This window comes from Ctenopharyngodon idella, chromosome 23, assembly GCF_019924925.1.
Source record: "Ctenopharyngodon idella isolate HZGC_01 chromosome 23, HZGC01, whole genome shotgun sequence".
NCBI classification, from domain to species: domain Eukaryota; kingdom Metazoa; phylum Chordata; class Actinopteri; order Cypriniformes; family Xenocyprididae; genus Ctenopharyngodon; species Ctenopharyngodon idella.
Genome location: NC_067242.1, coordinates 10,183,026 through 10,204,385, shown reverse-complemented (window position 1 = coordinate 10,204,385; position 21,360 = coordinate 10,183,026). Strand labels below are relative to the sequence as shown.

Below are 21,360 nucleotides of genomic sequence, written 5' to 3'. Positions count from 1 at the left end.
AAAAAGTCAGAATTGCGAGTTTATATCTTGCAATTCTGACCTTTTTTCTCAGAATTGTGATATAAACTTGCAATTGTGTGTTATAATGTCCATTTGTGAGAAGAAAAAAGCCTGACATTATATTGTTACTCTATAAGATGCATTTGCAAGTTTTATCTCGCAATTCTGAGAATAAAAAAACCCTTGCAATTGCGAGAATAAAAAATTCAGAATTGCGACTTTATATCTCTAGAACACGCAATTCTGACTTCATATCACACAGTTCTTTAGTGGCAGAAACAAGCTTCTATGGTTTATTGACACTGATTTGAGAAGATATAGTCTAACATCTTTGAAATATGAAATGCTGTGCAATGTAAAAAAGCCATCTACAACACATTTAAAATGTTATTTAATGGATCTTCAGCCAAAATTAAACAGTGAAACAATTATGAAATCCAAAACAATTCATGAAATAGCAGCAAAGTAACACAAGAAAAATATACTTTTGTTTTGGCCAAAAAATATTGGAGTTAATCAGTTGTATAAAATTACAACATATTAAATTCCATATGAAAACTTGACCTGACGATATTTATGAAGTGTGGTTTTATTGTGTTTATTATATTTTTGCCATAGTGGTGAACAAGTACTGTAATTTTAGTTTGATGGATAAAATTCACAAAAAAAAACTATGATAAAATACATGTTTATGTATATTTGACCCAAAACGTTATAGTTGTTGAGAAATATCCATGTGTGACAAGCCCAAGGGTGTTATGTACTTAAATTAATTTGCGTTTACCTGAACTGAAATGTCCATATTTTTTGTTTCAGGCGAAAATATAAGAAGACGTCACAGAGGTAAGATATTCACTGTGACTGACGTGAATATGACAGATCTCATCATCTCAACGTGAATCATGAGCAGGGAAAATAAGCCAATAAAACTGTTTGCAAACTATTTATATAAACTGATGTTTTTTTCTGCTAGAAATCATCTGTAATCAGAAACCAGGTGTGTATGATTCTGTTTCAGGTCAGCAGATCCACATCTGTTGTACGCAAGTCTGGTCACAGTTTTCTGATGTGGTTTGTGCTAAAAACAGAGACCAAAAGCAGAACAGGGGTTTGGCACTGTGTTTAATTACTGGTTGTCAGTAAGAAATAAACAGCAGTTTTCTTTCATTACCACAAGTGAATGGACTGCAGTTGTGCATTAGCATATGAGAACACTTACAAAAATTAACTGTGGCATAATACTATGCTACTTTGGTACCATACCCAAGTATTTTCATAGTACTCCAAAAGTACTTTAAAAATATCATGGTACTACAGTTATACATGTCTGAAAACCCATATGGCATTAACATATCCATAAAAACATAGTATTACCATGGTGCTATGTCTAAAAAACATGCTTGTGTTGGACACAGTATCATATTTTTATATTTTTATGTTCCTTATAGTTCCTTATAAGTACCACAGTACATACATTTTAATCATCTAGTACCACAGTATATCTGAGTACCATAACATTACCATTTGATACCTTTACTATACCATGGTACTTTTTGTAAAGGAAAGGCTTGTGAAATTTTTGACCCTGCAGTCTATCTGTGTGTAAATATCAGTGTAGGTGTGTTTATCTGAATGTGTATGTGAGGGAGACACTCAACCACAACGCAAAAAGAGCTACACGCGTCCTTTGACATCAAACAGAGACTAAACAAAAGGAGCTCTAACTAGTCAGTAATGACTGTGATCTAGACAGTGTGTTCTCTCTCTCTCTCACACACACACACACACACACACACACACACACACGCACACACACGCACGCACGCACGTACAGACATAAACAGCCAGCAGCAGATGCCTGTCCTGCCCTTCTCACTGTGTCTTGTATGTGTGTGTGTGTGCATGAGAATGTCTGTGTTTGTCAGGCTTTGATGGTTTGGCAGGGCAATGCTGGAGATGTCAATAATTGTGTGTGTGCGTGTGCAGGGCTGGAAGGAAATACATGTGTGTGTGTTTGAATAGGGCTTGAGGGAGTTATGCTTTATGAGTCCTTAAAGGTGAAAGGTCATGAGCCGATCAGACATCAGATCATATATATCAACGGTACTTTTGAGCATGTGACATTTGTATCTCTCTTGATACTGATCTTTGTTTCACCAAACCCAGTTTATGAACTTATTTTGTGTCCAGTTTCAGACTTAAACAGCACAAACACACTCTTACTAGCAACTAGATAATCATGAGCAGAATTGTATTTTTCATCATGTCTGTGAAATAATCATAGCTTACTTTTTTAGATGGAAATATATTCAAATGTATACATTTGTTTGGTCACTTTATATGTCCGTCAAACAATCTTTTCCTAGATAAGTTGGCAACTGTTGGCCATATTAAGCTCCAGCGTGGACTAGACATTATAGTGGCTATGCAAAACTGTTTTGTGCCCAGAAGATTGAGTGAGAATGTTTGATAAGAATCAGCTTAAATCAGCATTGTCCTAATTTGTTTCTCGTGTGTGTGTGTGTGTGTGTGTGTATATATATATATATATATATATATATATATATATATATATATATATATATATATATAATGTATATGCAGGCATGGGAAGAGTGACGTTTTCTCAGGCGAAATACGGCACTGGTGGGGCTGTTCGTGGCAGCTGTTTAATTTGATGTAATTATCACCATCACCCCATTCCTTCACAGGATTTATATCTCCTGATGATTTCTGTTAAGTCACGGGGGATCTTGCATGTTCAAATGCATCTCTCGCCCACACTGGAATAGATTTCCCAAAAATGTATTTTTGCCATCGTTTATTCATTCTCATATGTTTTTAATTTATCTTCTGAAGAACACAAAATGTGGAAGTCCAACGTAAGGGTAGATAAATGATATTAAAGTTTAAATTGCTATGTAAGGTATACGTCAAACCAGCCCCTAGTTCAGGGTTTGGCAACATTATTGACATTGAATGCTAGTTTTGATGGTTAAAAAAAACTGACCAAAGTGTGTCATGTTGCCATATGTACGTATGTTGTGTAACATATTTTATAGCTTCAAGAGAAACTAAATTCTAGGTCAAATTCATTTGGGTTACAGGGTTTGTATTTTTTGTAGCGTAACGGTCTGCAACACATTGTGGTTTAGGTCTGCAACACATTGTGGTTTAGGCTCAGAACTAAATGAGTCAGGCTGCGTAACTAGAAAGGACTGTGTGAGACAGTTTAGCATGCAAATTTGAGGCCACTTCAAAATTTCTAAAATAAACAACTAAAGATATTCTTATAAAAAGGCAATCTGATGATATTACTCTGTCATTTGGCTAATACATTTCACACTGTTTTAATGTATGTATATGCCTGAAAAATACGGGTCATTCCCTTACAAGCCTCTTAGCATTAGTCATGTCTCTCAAAAAGATCTTGTCTAAAGTGAACATGCAGCATTTTTGTAAGTAGGAGGATGTTTTTTAGATTTTAAAGGTGGCTGTTGAGGTTTAGCTCTCCATTACGATGTTGAACTTCTCAGATGTAGTTGAAGAGATGTTAAGTGTTTGGTCATTGCACAGTGCTTGAAGATAAAATCTTAAGGCAGCAATCTTAAGGAAACAGTGTTTTCAACATTGATTATAATAAGAAATGTTTCTTGAGCTCTTAATCAACATATTAGAATGATTTCTGAAGGATCATGTGACACTGAAGACTGGAGTAATGATGCTAAAATTCATCTTTGCCGCACAGAAATAGAAAGCAGTTATTTTTAATTTTAAATAATATTTATAATAATACATGTTTATTAATAATTATTATAATATTTATTATAATCAATAAAATAATATTTAACAACAACATTTCACAGTATTACTGTTTTTATTGTATTTTGTATTTTGATCAAATAAATGCAGCCTTAGTGCAACATAAAAGCATAAGAAATATAGATTTTACAGAACCCAAACTTTTGATCTGTAGTGATCTGTGTGTGTGTGTGTGTGTATATATATATATAATATATATATTCATCAATCTGTAAATGTATTTATTTAAGTGTTTATTTATTTATTTAGCATGCACTGTGTTTTTATGCTTTGTATTTTATGTGAATTGTGATTTTTATTTTTATTTTTTTTTATTTTGTATTCTTTAATTAGTTGCCTGTCTTGGCCAGGACACTCTTATTAAAGAGATTTTTAATCTTCGTAGATTAATTTTATTTCATAAAAATTTTTATATTGCCAAAGTCAGCAATATAGTGAGTATTTGACAAAATCGGTGGTCATTTCTGGTTTCTCTGGGCTGGTTTGTTCTGCCACCAGCGTTTTCTCCACTGTTTGCATCTTGGCCCAAACTGATATCTGAGCCATTGAGCCACACTGAGTCCAGGGAGTGTATAACGGCCATCAGTGTGGCCTTTTCTGATGATCTAATTAGGACTGGCTTCCCTGTCAGAGGCAGCACAGCCATTACAGGCTCCTGCAGCCCGACGGCACTTCAATCTGTTTCTCACACATGGCGTAATAAACACTAGGGCATTCAAACCCACCCGAGCGCTGCGCAGATGGGGTTTGTTTACACGTTATCGTGAGGTTCTCTTTCTTTTTTGGCTTTTTTGTGGCATGGAAACTAGCTTTGATGTGTTTTGAACCCAACAGTCTGTCCACATTCAGCTCTCTTGTCTTAGTTCCGTGTCGTTCTGATAGACTACATGTGAAGCCGATTAGCCATGCCAAGTTGGAATGAAGCATTGATAAATATTTAGAAACCACAGACAGATGAAAATTCTCTTTCGCATTGGAGCGTTTAGACTTTTTACACAATAACATCTCAAAAGATTGAGTCAGTCAGCGATCCAGTGCTGCTTTTAGGCAGTCGTGAGTTTCTTGCAATAGCTGAATGCATGCGGCTCCTGAGGTCTTGTCTCGTCATGCCTCCACTGACTGATTTCAGCTTGTTAATTGATCGCTTCACAGTCATTGAATCGCAGCCCCCACACCTGATAATTAACAAGATAATTACTCCAGTCAAAAACTGACATATTTAACAAGCGATTTCACCTTACAACACCAATGCCCTCCCACGGGAGCTGCCGTCACTGGTGTGTTTTGTCAATTGAATGCAAAACAGTGAGACAAAATGGATGCCATTGTCATTTGCCATCTATCTTTATGTGCTTCCTGCATAGACCACGAGTGGGCTTTCCTGATTATATTATTCCATACTCCTGAAGAGTCCCGTTGCCCAAAGGGGTTTGCGGGGATTAAATGTGCCGTTCTGTTGAAGAGTGAAGTGTTGATTGTGGGTTCGCTTCACTCTGATCTGTCTTTCAATTTGCCGGCAGTGAGATGGAGAGCAGAAATGAGTCTGGGTTTATCTCCCAGAGCAGGGAGCAATCCCTCCCGGACCCACGACGACCCCTTATTCCCTGCTGTTCCCACACAAAAAATGGGATACAGGTGCTGACTAACATTCATCTGTGATGATTCCCATGCATACCACAATGGGTTTATGGGTTTGTTCATATATCATTACCATATAAAACATTGTGATTTTTTTTTTAAATTTTTTTTTTAAATTTTTTTTGTCTGTCAACTCTAATAAAAATGTTGAACCTGGTTTTATCCAATGTTGAGATTTCTGTTCTGGAAATGCATGCTAATTAGTACATATTTCATGTGTTTGCTAATTAGTACATATTTCTTTTGCTAATTAGTACATATTTCAGTTCAATGCAAAGGGAGATATTTTATTTTACAGAAATCGCTTTTTAAGGACTACAACAAACGGTTGGTAGAGACTACAATAAGCTTCTTCTTGGGTTGGTGATATCACAAACCCCAAAATTTACATAAACCCTGCCCCTGAGAGCACACAACAAAGGGGGTGAGGCCATGTTGGGCTGCTTTAGAGAAGAGGAAGAGTTGTTGTAGTAGAGTGTTACCATGCCATAATTTTACGCCGGACTGCTTCACAAACGAGGGTCTGGATTTGCACAAAAGATTAACATGACAGCACATGCTAGTCGATGAGTTAAATCAACTCCACAGCAACTACATAAATTTATCTACTAACCATTCAGAAACATCCAGTTGCTTTCTAAAAGTTGTAACTTCTTCCTGAGTCTCTCCATCAGTGTCCGACTCCGGTTTGAACAATGTAAGGCTGAACACCGTTACTGACAATCGTCATTTTGGCTGCGTGAGATTGTCCAGTTTTGTTGTTGTTGAGCAACTGAAGCGCGAGCTGTTAAAGCTCCACCCTCTTTTGGAAAGTGGGCTTGGAGCAGCAGCTCATTTGCATTTAATTATTCTGTGGGGTATTTTGATGTTTTTTGTATTGTAAAGTTCGAGATGCAAAGTGCTACAAACATGGCATTGAACATACCATAATTTAGTTATGTCTTCTTGTTTCCCTTGAGTTTAAGTTTCTGCTTCGGCTGGTTTTGATGACTTGCAGAAAAATAGCTTGTGTGGCTGGAGGCCGTAGAACTGTGATAGAAAGTTGTGACCTTGGGACTTGAGCTGTGTTTATCTAAAGGATTTATAGATGTGTTCGAAGTAATGGCACAAAGAAAATCAGCAGTCTGCACCTCAGGCAAGCTAAAACCCAGAAGCCTCCCCGCAACATTCGCTATCTTTTTAATACACTGCTCCTGGTCATTGGTTTTGCATGAGGGATGTACCGCTGACCTCTGACCTTACTCTTCATTCCCATGCAGATATCTGTAGGGCATACTGATTAAACAACTGCAACTCCAACTGCAAAAATACTGTTGAGGGGATAAACACTCTTTTCTCCTGGAGTAGACAGATCTGGCTTTGGCCCAAGCTCACACAGCTCTTCAGCTGCATAAAATCAGCACAGCTGTGATGACTTTGGCCGCAGATGACCTGTTGTGCTCAACGGGGCTCCACGAGGGCCTGGGTCGTGGGAGCAGAATGAGGCTGATTTTTGAAACAGTTATTTACTATCAGCTTTAATCTGTATTCTTTCCAGAATTACATTTGTTTCATATTTAGTTCATTTAAAGGTGAAGTGTGTAATTTTTAGAGTCACTAAACAGAATTAAGAAATAATGAAATGTTTCCTCTTGGGGAATTAAGAGGTCAGGGACTCCTTAAACTCTTTTCAGGATTGAGCTAATTTAGAACCTTTTTACTTGAATTTTTTTGAAGGCCTCGAAAGTATCTGTCTATCTATCACAGGGAAGAATGGCATCTTTATTATCTGTCTCTGGCAGAGACCTTTAGTTTGAAATGCCACTCAGTTATGAGGAGATCTGAGGTGTTTAACTCTGATGTTGCTCTAAAGCTGATATTCTCTGCCGGTTGAGACAGAAAACACAGTGGATTTGTTAGGCTGTGCAGCTGCGGACTATGAATACACATGTATGAAGTATATTCTTTTCCATCTTATATGTAATCCTTCATGTGCCTTAGAAGAGCAAACATTGTAATTAGTGGTGCTTCTTGAAGGAAAATATCAATATAAAAACATTAACATTATGTCTGAAATGATCTCAAATCATGTGGCTTATTGAGGATTGGTATGATATTAATTTTTACAGTTATTAGACTTTGGTTAAAAAAAAAAAAAAAATGGTAGAAAAATCCCATAGACTTGCACTGAAGGATTGACTCTTTATTCTCCAGTAAATGTATCTAAAAATAGAACAATATAAATGTACTGTTTTACTCCACTGGATTTTTTTAAAAACAATTTTCTGCAGTGTTGCTTCAATATTTTATCTTATTTATTTTAGATATTTGAACTGAAAATAGATTTTTTGCAGTGTGGCAACAAGTCACATTTTGTAGAGAAAGTGTAAAAATCTAATTAAAATAATGATTCATCACTCCCTGTCACTCATTCCCCTCCCTGGGGGAAGTGATGTCAATAATCAGGTGATACAGAGGGATGTTTATCCAGGATGCAGATGCTTTGAAATGTCATGTTGTGTGGTATTAGTGAATACATCTCCCCCTTCCGCCAGCCGACAATTTTTATCCCATGTTTTTGTTTTCCGTGCCACTTAATCTTCAAAATGAAATATCATCTTGCTGACTAAATAGGTTGTAATAGCTAGTGAAGGTTAGCAGAATGCTTCTGTACCTATTTTTTTTTGTTTATCATCACTTTACCAGGCTCTCCGCTTTGCCTTGTGAACCTGCTGTATTGTATTGGCTAAGTCTGTTAGGATGAACTTGTTCATGGCTGCTGCTTTGTCTTAACATCATCTCGGGAAACAGAAGGGATGGAAGGGTTTATGGTTTTACTGAAACTCATTTCAGCATAATTTAAACCATTCAGTGTGTTCTGCCAGCCTTGGAAATGTTTCAGATGATCAGTGCCAGGTTTGACTTTGCTTTGGCTCTTGGAAATCAGACAATATGACTGTTTTGAATCAAATCTGGGTACTGCCATCGGGCTGATGCGAGAAATGAGATGACGGAGAAATAGACAGCCATCTATTGTGTTATTAAGGTGCTATCTGTGAATCTGCATTTAGTGCTGAGACTCATTTTAATTTTCATAGTTCTACAACAGAGCCCTGATGGCCTCAGTGTGAAATAAAGTAAGATGTCTGGCTACATGAGAATAGCTAGCAAAGTGACATACTGTGAAACTGAGTTCACAGCGTGGAAAATGTCCAATCAATGGCATAATGACCTATCAAAATCATAATTGCAGCAATACAAATCTCTTGACCTTAAACTCAGACATTTATTGGTCTCTATAGCAAGGGAGGAGTTAAGTGAGAATCTATGCTGCCTCTAATTGAGCCTCTGCTAAGCCCGCCTTAAAATGTTACTGACCAATCCTATCGTAGCAACTGTTGTCATCATCTTTTATTAGACAACTTTCTTTTACCCTTTTTCTAATGTAGGTCTATTGAAGTCCTATGTGTTTAATTGTTGCAAACATTGCAGAAACTTTAGGAACCTTTACAGTAATGTTATTTTAGCCTTCGCTAAGGTCCGACTTAAAATGTTACTGACCAGTCCTGCCTTGGCAACTTTTGCCATTCGTCATATATCACACCAGCTTTTTTTCTAATGTAAGTATATATGTTTAATTGTTGCAAACGTTGTAGAAAGTTTTGCAACAGTTCTGTCCATTTTAACCTTTGCTAAGCCCCTCCTTAAAATGTTACTGACCAAATCTACCTTAGCAACTTTTGCCATACAGATGCTCTCTAAAGCTTTAATAACCAAAGGGGGCGGAGCTTAACAAAGGGTCAGTTGTGCACTTCTGGAATTGTATTATGTATAATGTCATATCCTCTCATATGAATGAATCAGATCAGACTGGGCATTGATTCTGTCCCCAGAGAGCAGTTCTGGAGGTCTGGACCTTTCTGAAAGGCTCCAGATGGGCTTGGCAAATGCTGTCAACACTTTGCCCTCAACCTCTGGTTGCCATCGCACCAGAGCACCAGCCACGGAGACAATTAGTGACCTGGACAGAACAGACACAACAGAGTCAACTGTTTCTGTCTGCCCAGCTGCTTAACAGACAACAGCAGCTGTATTTAGAGTTTCCCCATCCTGGCCAATTCCACACCAGCCTCTCTGGTCTTAATTAGTGATGACGGGCAGTAAATGGTGTGTTGTTATGGCCATTAAACTTTTCACCCACTGTTAGCATCATTGGCTACGCCACCCATAAGCCACCGCTGCATCTGTCTCCACAGTTACAGAGGAACAGGGCTCTTCCTCCCAGACTGGACAGATTCTCTGGAACTTCTGCCAATAGCTCATCACAGTCCAGCAGTGCCAGGACTTGTTCGTGAGCTCTGAGCAGCCCCATGATCTGTCTGACTGTAGACATGTAGCCAAAGTCCCTTTAAGGCAAGTCAGTACACTTGGCAGCAATTTTGATAACAGCTAAGTTCCCATATCTATGTGAATGAGTAATGATCGAAATAAAATTAGTGTTGGCTAATTCAGCCAACAATAAAGTTTTTTTTTTTTCCCCCCAGCAGCCTTCAGTGTCACACGATCCTTCAGAAATCATTCTAAGATGCTGATTTGCTGCACAAGAAACATTTCTTATTATTATCAATGTTGAAAACAGTTGTGCTTCTTAATATTTGTGACCCGTGCTGGCAAAGTGAGCCAGAATGCTCACGGGCTAATTACGAGCTACAGGCAAAACAAGTGAAAAATGTCAATTTTTATCTAAATTGAGGTTTTCACAAAAATTAGTTCATTAAGCCCTCATCTAGTGATCCCAATGCTCCAAATAGCAATGAAACATCTAAAAGTGTCTTTATTTGTACGTTTTCTAAGAGCAGTACCTTTCCTTTGACTATGAAAAATGCTGTTTTTCTCTGCTCGCCTCTCGACTACTGCCGCTTCCTCTCAGCACCAGTTTGGTATTGTTTTAAAGCGCAACATTCCAACTTTGTGAATACTTATAGCAAATTCTCAATGGCATGAGTCTGAACCAATGAAATGTGATTTTCAAACTCATGCTGATGTAAACAAAACAAACTTACTCGCGCTGACTGACAGATCCGAAGCGCGCTCACAAAGACACCTCAGACAGCGCGCAATCCCGATATACACATATGCACAGAATCACAGTATTTCAAAAAATCTGTCTTGGCGAGTATTCACGCAGACATTATCTGTTGTGTCTTAAGTGAACGTTTGGTTAACTGTTGGGGAAAAACATCAGGGGCCGTATTCACAAAACATTTTATCTTACCACTAAGTTCTCCTAAATAGCAGTAAAAGTTCTTAGCTAAGAGTTTTCTCTTAAAACCTATTCACAAAGCTGCTGAGACAAACTTTTACTAAGGAATAGACTGAAGTCTTAAGCTAAGAGTAAGGGCGGGGTTGACCTCGTTGCTACGTATGGAGTATACACACAGTGATTGGCTGACGGGGGAGGAGTCAGCGATTTAATCATAGAAATATTGTTGAATGAGGTGTCATGTTTCCATATTAAAATAAAGGTTTTAAAATGTAGGCTAAGTGTCACTAATTAAACTAGTATACACAGTTAATTGTCCGCCTCTTGGATGTCTGCATCTCAAGAGAATGCAGAATTCAAGCGACAAATTATGTTTTATAAACAAAGTTTGTGAGGAACACATTCAAACAGTCTTTCTAATCAGCACGAGAAGAGGAATAAATACACAGACAAGAGCCGACTCACCTATAGTTACTTTGACAGTTTTCTGCATCCGTCTGTCACCCTGTCCCTCACTTTCGGCTGGGGATACGGGGAGAACTTTGGGTTTGGGCTAAATTCCAAGCTCGGATCCCTCGATCCCCCTTGGACAGTACACTAAATACGCTTATTATATATTTTATTACTCTATTCAATCATTTGTAATTGTGAACTCATGAAAACCACTGCCACAGGTAATCGGACAATATTTATTTATTTGTTAAAGATTTATTTTTGGCGCCTCATCGTAGATTCAAATCTATAAATCAAAATGCATTGCATTTATGAAGAAAAAACACAGCACCCAAGGCTCTATCGCTATAGCCTCAATGGTGTACAGTGTATTTGGGTGGATTAGGACTGTTCGTGATTTGGACTTAGTGACTTAGGAGTCCTCTTGACTACTTCTAACGTTTCACAGATTTAGGAGCTAGTTTTAGCGCTAAAATGCTTTGTGAATTACTCTTAGAGCAAAAATGTAGGACTCCTAAAATTAGGACTGACACGGCCATTATTTTTTAAGAGTTTCTCCTAAATTGGCGATTTAGGAGCTACTTTTAGCCTTAAGATGTTTTGTGAATACGGCCCCTGATGTGTAAAATTATATTAGATCCATTTGGTATAGTAGGTCTTAATATATAGGCTGTCTGTTTCATTAATGTTAATCAAACAATTGTGGAATCATGGAAAAAAAAAATTTAATATATATATATATATATATATATATATATATATATATATATATATATAAAAATTTTCTATAGATATGGATTTTGACTTGGTTTGTGCCAAATTAGGTGTTATTACCAGGGATTTTAAGGTATGGTTGCTAGATGATTATGTTTTGCAACCTTCAGAAAACTTTAACTCGATTTTTCTCAAAATTGACTTTGCTGACTCTGTCAGCTTCAAACAGGTGTAGCTCAGTCATTTTTTGTTGGATTCTAACAAATCATACATCATTTTGAAGGTTTTTTAATAGAGAATGGCAATAAATGTGCTCATTGCGACTCATTTTGTCAGCACGGACACATTTTTATGGAAACTGTGATACATTTTTTCAGGATCCTTTCTCGAATAGAACATTCAAAAGAACAGCATTTATTTGAAATAGAAATCTTTTGTAATATTGTAAGTGTCTTTACTGTCACTTTTACCAATTTTAAGCTTCCTTGCTGGATAAAAGTATTAATTAGTTTTAAAAAAATGTATTGACCCCAAACTTTGGAATGCTAGTGTATATTCTTTTTCATTTACTCCAAAGAAACATCATTTGCTTGTGATTTCTCTGCTGTAATCATCTGATGCCCTGGTTTACTCTCAGATGTGGAAAAATCATTAAAGCTGTATTTTATCTCTGCTAGTGCTGCAAATCTTCAACCTCAGATTACCTACAGCCATTAATCCTGAATGAAAGCAAAGAAGATGGATTTTAATGAATTACATTGAATACTTGGTTTAGTATGTAGACAGAATCATTTACATTATCATTTATATCCATCAGTAAGGCTGGTTTTTGCTTGGTTTGTGGGGGTTGGGTGTGGGCAACCAGGTCATACAGCAAGGTTATAGATCCATAGTCGTATGGAACCCTATTTATCCTGTTCCACGTAGCACACGGCTATATATAACACACAGTACAGTCAAGCCCAGGTCGTATTTCAAAGCTGTCTTTGTGAACCCGAATAGTTATAGCACATGGAATGTGCAATTAATCAAATCAGTTAAATAATCTGATTACGCACTATTGTGCATCAAAATTCCCTACAGCATCATTCAGAGATCGTGTGTACGTGCGCTTACAAACGTGAGCGATTGCATACTTTTGTGTATCAGTGACCTTCATTTCGTCACCAGAGAGTGAAATGCAAGGGGGGGTTCAGGATAAATGGGATTGTTAGGGCTGAGTGACAGTTGAGTGTCGGTTGAATCTTTACCAATTATCAATCTAACGTCTCCACTGAAGTGTTACTGAACAAAATAGGAGTTGAATATTTAATGAATTTCTCTCCCTTTCCCCATCTATCTATCTTTTCCCATCTGCGCTCTCTCTGTTTAGTTTAGGAAGGCAATTAAACTCAGCATATGACCTGTAACCTGAAGCTTTGACTGACCTTCATACCGCAGTAACATTTGTGAGATATTGTGTCCTGGATTGGTGCTTAGTATTCGCTCGGTAAACAAGCTGCACTTTATTTCAAAGCTGCCAGCGCATTGTGTACGCCCGTGGCAGCGTGGATAAATGCTGTTTCGTGAAGAGACTAGAAGTTGCAAACATGATTTTCATTATGCCACAGATGGTCACTTCAAATCAGCCCAAGTCGCCCCTTTTTGTGGGTGCCAGCTCAAAAATCTCTTTCCATCCCACTGTTTTTCATCACAGCTGTTCGCAGTTTCCTCACTTGCTTAGATTTAATAAAGCCCAAGTCAAATCATTTTGAAAGTACAGAGGAGAAAGAACTTCACTTAAATATTTGAATTGTAATTGAATAAATCATTTCCAAAATTTGTAATGCTTTATTTGATACTGATGTGTCTCAGTTTTAAGATGTAGTGGCATGTAATGGTGCTGAATGGCACTGGACTTACCCTTTCTGATCCTCCCGGAGAGTCACACATGTGCAATCTACCATAATCTCCCTCTCTTTGTGGATGTTTTCTGGATTAATTGAGGCAAAACCCATGTCAGCAAGTTAACAATTAGAGGTATTTCACTGGTTCTTATCTCTTATAATCTCATTTTCTCACAAATTCTGCTCCTCTGTTGATCATTTCTTACACTCTTTATTGGCATCAGTGGTCCCACAAAGAACCTTTAACATCCATGGAATCATTCTGTTGCACAAAAGTTTCTTTATTGTGGAAAAAGTTTCTTTGGATTAATAAAATGTTATTCACTCTAAGAAAAAAATTCACTGAAAGGTTCTTAGGGGAACCAAAATTTGTTGTTCTATGGCATCACTGCAAATCCCCCATTTTGAAACCTTTATATTTTAGAGTGTACCCTTATTTGCACACATTTGCAAGTTTAGCATTTAGGGAATCTTTAAATTATATTTAATTTGTAAAGCTGGCATCCCACTTCCATTTCCAACTGATAAACAGATTGCACACCAAAAGCATTCAAGTCTCTTTATTACCTACTTTATGCATTCAGATCACCTATTTAATGCATTAATCTGTTTTAGTGCTTCAAAAGAATAGACACAGGACACTAAGTGTTATTAAAACTGTGAAAATGATGTCTGACAGATGGAGTGAATCTGACAAACGAAATTCTTTAATGATTGCACCAACCATTGTGAGCATACTAAGTGTGTGTGTGTGTGTGTGTGTGTGTGTGTGTGTGTGGTTTCTCTGTGTGACTGGAGAGGATTAGGGCAGCCCTGTGATGTGCTGTATTGCGACACTTTGAGTTAATGCACCGTAAGCCAGACATTTATCTCGAGAGGTTTGTGCCTAACTGTGACTGCTAGGTGTCCATGTGCAGTTTAGAGTTACAAATCAATCCATTACAGACCTGACCACAAAAATTACCATTAATAATGTTTACAGTAATTAGTGGTGCTTGCTAAGGCAAGAATCACTATTATTAATGCGCATACTTTGGATTAGCGATTCAAATAAACCCCTGAACCTAAGAATTAAAGGGATAGATCACATAAAAAATGAAAATTCGTTTGTCATTCACTCACCTCCATGTTGTTTGGTGTGACTTTTTTCTTCTGTTGAAGAACGATGTTGATTCAAAAAACATCGGACCTAAATTGACAATGCAAGCAATCAATATCAGTTTTGTAAAAACATGAGGTTGAGTAAATGTTGACAGAATTTTAATTACAAAACTATACTAAGTTCTACAGACATGATTGAAATCAATGGTTACTTTCAGTTTTCCAGTTGATTTATGATTTTTGCCTGGTGGAAAAAATCCATGTAAAAGTGCAGCAATCATACACCCCGACACATGTTCATAGTAATATTCCAGGGCGTGAGAGTGCAACTGGCTTATGTGTGTTTTGCGCTTTAGTATCAGTGTAATTTTCAGGCCTGTTCTACACTAAACCTTAGGTGATGACATCATGTCCAGAGCTTAGTAATCTCATTGAACATGCTCTGTGTGACACAGACAGGATGATGAGAGATGATCAAAAGGACACAGAAGTCAATTTTTAAGTGTCTATCAAATTATTTATAGTGCCCCTATTTTTTCTGAATATTACCTTTCATGTAATGGTTAATATAGCTGTTTGTGAATGTAAAAAGTCTGTGAAGTATCAAAGGTAAACGGAGTAATTGTCTCCCAAAAGAAAGAACCGATTCTGAACTGCCTGAAACGAGTCTTCAGTTATTCTAGTCTTACTTCCTGCTCGAATCGACCTGTCCTCAAGCACTGTAGTTGCAGCTGAGGCCTGGAAGAGTTTGGTTCATATTGTTGACATGTCAAGCAGGCGCTGTTCCACTTTGCATGCACTTCCATATAGGATCAGGATTTGGGTTAAAATTGACCAATCACAACAGACTGGGCTGTCTGACCAATCAGAGCAGAGTAGGCTCTCGGAAAGAAGGGGTTTAGAGAGAGCGAATCCTTTATCGAGCTGTTTCAGACACTGTGAGAAAAGAGGTGATGCTGCAATATACATAATGACAAAAGTAATGTTTTTTTGACCTTGGATGCATGTAAACATATTGTAGTAGACATCCAAAACAAAATTAGGAACCTTTAAAACAGGATATTTAAATTTGATAAATTTTAAATAAATAATATTTTGGATTAATGTCATGATTTGAATTAAGGAGTCTGTTTCATTTCTTGTTCTACAGTACGTAATTGTTCTCTCTTTGCTGTTCTTCTTTGTCTAATCTTGTTTCTGGTTTCATTGATTAGTTTATTATCTCGCTGACTGTGTTTTTTAGTGATGTGAAGGTTGGTCTAACCCTCCTGCTTTTGATTAATACAGTACAAAGACGTCCAAATCTTTGACCATAAATGTTTCTGTAACCGTACACATTAGTGTTAATGAGTTAAATATGTTTTTGCCTTGTTAAATATCCTGGTTTGCACACGTTAATTTGTGCGACTTTTTTATCTCTTTCTCTTTTTTTTATCTATTAGCACCATTTACTCTGGGAAATACAGTAGACAAAATTATTTTTCAAAATGATGGAAACTCTCTGTCAATGCTTTGTATAAAAGCGTCTGCTAAATGATTAAATGTTAATGTAAAATAGATAAATGACATGTAAGATTACATCCAGGCAGATGTGAGTTCCTTCAGTTTTTTTGGTCACTGGTTTGCACATCTGTCAATGTTCAGTTAGCGGTAGCTATTGGAGCCACAGACATCATTTCAATCCTGTATGTGCATGAGTAATTCTGCCAGAATCCAATTAGAGAGCCGTTAAAGGGGATTACGGCACACTTAGTCCTACTCTCTCCAACCTGATTAAAGGGTTTATAAAGCTTTTACAGTGTTGTTCTTCACAGACAGGTTTAAACCTGACGAGTTTGAGAAGATCAGCCCAACATGTTTTTTGTTTTTTTTTGTTTTTTTGGCTTCATCCGCCAGTGTGCTTTGGATTTGGAAAGGCTTAACACACTGAACCTGTTGCTGACAGGTTCAGATCCATCTCTGGTCTGGTGAGCAAAGATTTATCTGTTAAACTACTGAGATTAGAGTAGTGCATGTTGCTGAAACGAAGCCTTTTTGGGGACCATTAAGATTGCATTGTAACATTATTTTGATTTTGTCAGTGAAATTAATTAAAAGTCATTTTCATCACTGAACCGCAGAAAATTATCATATATTTTTTCAGTTGTAAAGTAAGTTTAAGTTAAAGTATAAATCATGGTTTTATTGAATTTGCTGATTTTAATTTTAACAATAATTTTAAATCATTTTAATCCATTGTCTTTGGACAGGATGATTTTCATTAAAGGATTAGTTCACTTTAAAATGAAAATACCCCAAGCTTTACTCACCCTCAAGCCATTCTAGGTGTATTTGACTTTCTTCTTTCTGATGAACACAATCAGAGTTACATTAATACGTCTTGACGTATTCAAGCTTTATAATGGCAGTGAACGGGGCCAACGAGTATGAAGCTCAAGAAAGTGCATCCATCCATCATAAACGTACTCCACACAGCTCCGGGGAAGTTAATAAAAGCCTTCTGAAGCGAAGCGATGCATTTGTGTAAGAAAAATATCCATATTTAACAAGTTATAAAGTAAAATATCTAGCTTCCGCCAGACAGCCTTCCGTATTCAACTTACGAAGAAAGTGTAATGCCTCTCGCAGTTCAAAATGCTTGCGCTACGTCATACGTCATCCGTATTCCACTTTACGAATAAACTTAAATGACGCAATGTCAGTTCCGTTTTTCCCGTAAGATGAAAATGGAAAGTGGTCTGGTGGAAGCTAGATATTTCACTTTATAACTTGTTAAATATGGGTATTTTTCTTACACACATGCATTGTTTTGCTTCAGACAGCCTTTATTAACCCCCGGAGCCGTGTGGAGTATGTTTATAATGGATGGATGCACTTTCTTTAGCTTCATACTTGTTAGTCCTGTTCACGGCCATTATAAAGCTTGAATGCGTCAAGATATTTATTAATATAACTCTGACTGTGTTTATCAGAAAATGGAAAGTCATATACAAATCATAGATACTTTAATTAATGTAATTAGATTTTTTTACAGAAATTAGAATTTGAGAGGTGCTTAAATCTCATAAAAATATTGTACCAAAATTAGGGGCATTTTTTCTTTTTGATATCCAAAATTTTGTAGGTTTTTCTTTTGATTTTTGGTTAAAATATGACCTGAAATGTATTTTGTTTGTTAATACACATTTAGATGTGGTGCTTTTCTTCCCCTTAAAATAGCCAAAAATAAATACATTGAGTTAGCTGTTGAGATTTGAGACCATACAGGTTTAAAAGATTTTAAGGCTTATGAGTTGTTTATTTTGTTGAGTTTGATCTTTGGAGGTTAAGGCGGAGTCACTGGAGAATATTATGTCATTGTTCTCAATCCAAGCAGTTTCTGGTGTTTTTGGCCGGGTTGAGTATTAGTCCCTGTGGGCCTCCGGTTGTGAGTCGGAATTAAAGAACTAATGGGAAATCGGGGTGCTGACCCGTCTTCCTTTCTGAAACCACATCCGGATCTAGATTTAGGCACTGATTGTTTAGGACCTGATTACCAGCATATCCTTGTGGTCCAGTCCCCCACTATGCAGCAGGAAGGCATTTGGGCCCCCCTGTGGAAGCCACATATGTTTCAGGCTACATGTGCCAGTTGACTGACGCATCGCAAATCACCACGGCAACCTCAGCGGTGCCGGAACTCGAGAGAGTCACGTGGTGTTCAGCATCATAGAGTTTGAGCTCACCAGCTCCGTCAAGGTCACGGTAAACAGTCCACTCAGCACAAACATTCATTCAGCGTCCCATGAGAAAAAACTCACAACAACATGTATTACCATATACCCCCATTACTGTACATAAACAACATAACATTTCCTGCTGCATCATGCAGCCATGCTGTTCTGTGCAAGACTGACAACAAATTTGCACAGTCCCGCTCCCAGAAAACAGAATGCACAGGACTGTAGCAGAGTTTTTTTTTTTTTGTGAGATTTTTGACAACAAAGCACAACATTTTTGTGTATATGTATATACAAGCATATTTATTTTCAATGTTAAAATAGTCTTACTTTGTTCAGTATTGCTGTTTGCAACATGATAACATCAAACTTTTTTTTTTAATTAATTGTGAATCAAAGTTACTTCCTACATACAACATTCCTAATTGCTTAGAGTGTCTGTTTCAGTTAAGAAGGCTGTAGATTTTGGAACAGACCCTCAATCTAACAGCTATAGACTGTCAAACTAACCAACCAGAGATCGTGCTTAGCCTGGGAAACGTCTGCCAGTTCAATGATACATAAACTCAAGCATGGACGTCTTGACTAAATCTTGTGTCCTCAACTCATTCAGCAGCTTTTGTGTATTTTCTAGATGTCAGTAAAGTGTGATAATGGCTCATATCTTCAATGACTGACCTTAAAACAGACTGTCCATTGACCTTTGGTGGAGAGAGAAAGATGGAGATCTCTCAGCGTGGGGGAGGATGGAAAGGAAGAGAGGATGTGTTGGTTTTTGGGAAAGTGGGTAATGTGAGTTAATGCATTTGTGTGTGTGTGTGTGTGTGTGTGTGTGTGTGTGTGTGTGTGTGTGTAATACATTGAAAGAGAAAGGAAAAGGTGGGAGACGAGATTAAAGGAAGGATTAAAAGTGACCTTGCCGTGTCTCAGAGGTGAAAAAAGGCAGGCAAGGAAGCCCACACATCGTCACGTCTCTCCAGAGGTCTGCATTTTAATAGCGTTTCCCTGTTCGTGCTGTATCAGATACTCCATTTAACGATCTGGTTGCGACGCCCTCGAGATCTGGAGCCTCGGCACAGACTTCAGCACTTACAAGACAGGTTATTCCCATCAAAGTCTGTAAATATATAAGTTCTGATAGTGAAAAAAAAACTACAATTGAACAAATATACAAATATAAAATAATTAAAGTTGCATATCTTTTTGGAATGCTGGAAATTGCTGTCTGGATGGGAAGTTCATAAGTTTTTGTAATAGAGCTATAGAGTTAGGCATAGATGTCTTTCTTCAAGAGATTGTAGACTTTTAACCCCTTAGGCTGGAGTTTATCTGCTCTGCAGAAGTCAAACATTCATGATGAGTCATCGACACACACGCTCATTAGAAGCCGCTAATGAACAGGAAGCCTATGTGTGATATCACTGGTGGTCTGTTCGTACAACAGAATTTGTAAGTCTGTCAGACAAAATATGACAGCGAATGAGCATTGAATAGAATGATATTTGCATACAGAGCTTGCCCTCAGCCAAACACACATACTCTGTGCAAATGCAAATATGCAAATGCAGTCACGACTGCTTGGCCAACGCATTGCATGCGTGCAGTCCTGTTGTACATAACAATGTACTTAGTATGCACTCACCGGTCACTTTATTAGGTACACCTTGCTAGTACTGGGTTGGACCCCCTTTTGCCTTCAGAACTGCCTTAAAGGATTAGTTCACTTCAGAATTAAAATTTCCTGATAATTTGCTCACCCCCATGTCATCCAAGATGTTTGTCTTTCTTTCTTCAATCAAAAAGAAATTAAGGTTCTTTCTCCATATAAAATGTATATACTTTTTAACCACAAATGCTCATCTTGCACTAGCTCTGCCACGTGCATTATGTAATCACGTTGGAAAGGTGATTAGGTGGAAGTACGGATCCAGCAGCAGGGTAGAATAGGCCGAAAAACTCCATCTCATTTTCTCCTACAACTTCAAAATTGTCCGATATCGTTGTTTTACCTTTTTTTGTAAAGTGCGTTTGACTTAGTCTTTGCATGTTCGCTTTGTAGACACTGGATTAGGGCTGTGGGCCACACTGTTCATTACTCCAATATATATTGTAAAATTGGAATCTGAATGAAATGGCCTCAAATCCCATGAGAAAGAGCGCCGGTTCCCAGTTCTTAGAAAATACTTGATATAGAAATAAACAACAAGCATACACTTATTAAAGTACAGGCATTTGCATTTATTACATTTACGTTTAAATATAATACACAATCAAAATCTGCTGCATGCAGGTTTAGTTGTGTATTAGTACAACTGCAAATTTTGCATGATGTTAGCTGCCACACTAGTATAGTAAACTCAAATTATGCTGTAGAAAATGTTGTGCTGGTGGGTGTGCTGACATCATAATCCATCCTTATCAACAACACATGCCATTTTAAGTACAAAAACACACAATCAATAAAAGCAGTTCCCTGTTGACACCTGTCTGTTAGATGGACATTAAAAGTGAATTTCCCTGTAGAATTCAGCTCAAGGAAATTGCAGAATGTTGATGCGTTTCAGCTTCACCATTTCCCCTTCACAGACATTACAGAGGGCTAAAACACATTTAATTTCCTCAATTTCTTTAGCCCATAATTCTGAGGAAGTCCTTCATTTGAAACATGCTTTCTAAATCTGATCCCGTCACAATTTGAGACGGAAGGCGTGGTCTAATCATAAGCATCTAATCTGGCTCTTACTCTGTATTAGAAAGGTCATACATTGTGCAGTCATGGCCGAGC

At 37.4% G+C, this 21,360-nt stretch overlaps 1 protein-coding gene across 3 annotated transcripts in view; it reads left to right on the top strand.

The window, feature by feature from the left end:
- Nucleotides 1–21,360, top strand: part of pde1ca (phosphodiesterase 1C, calmodulin-dependent a) — a 71,945-nt gene that overhangs the window by 26,021 nt on the left and 24,564 nt on the right. Inside the window, exon 2 of one of the 3 annotated variants that reach the window (XM_051881925.1) lies at nt 817–843. The exons of the other annotated variants lie outside the window; for them this stretch is intronic. Coding sequence (XP_051737885.1) covers nt 817–843 — 27 coding nt within the window. The remainder of the gene's footprint in view (nt 1–816; nt 844–21,360) is intronic. 3 annotated transcript variants of the gene reach the window in all.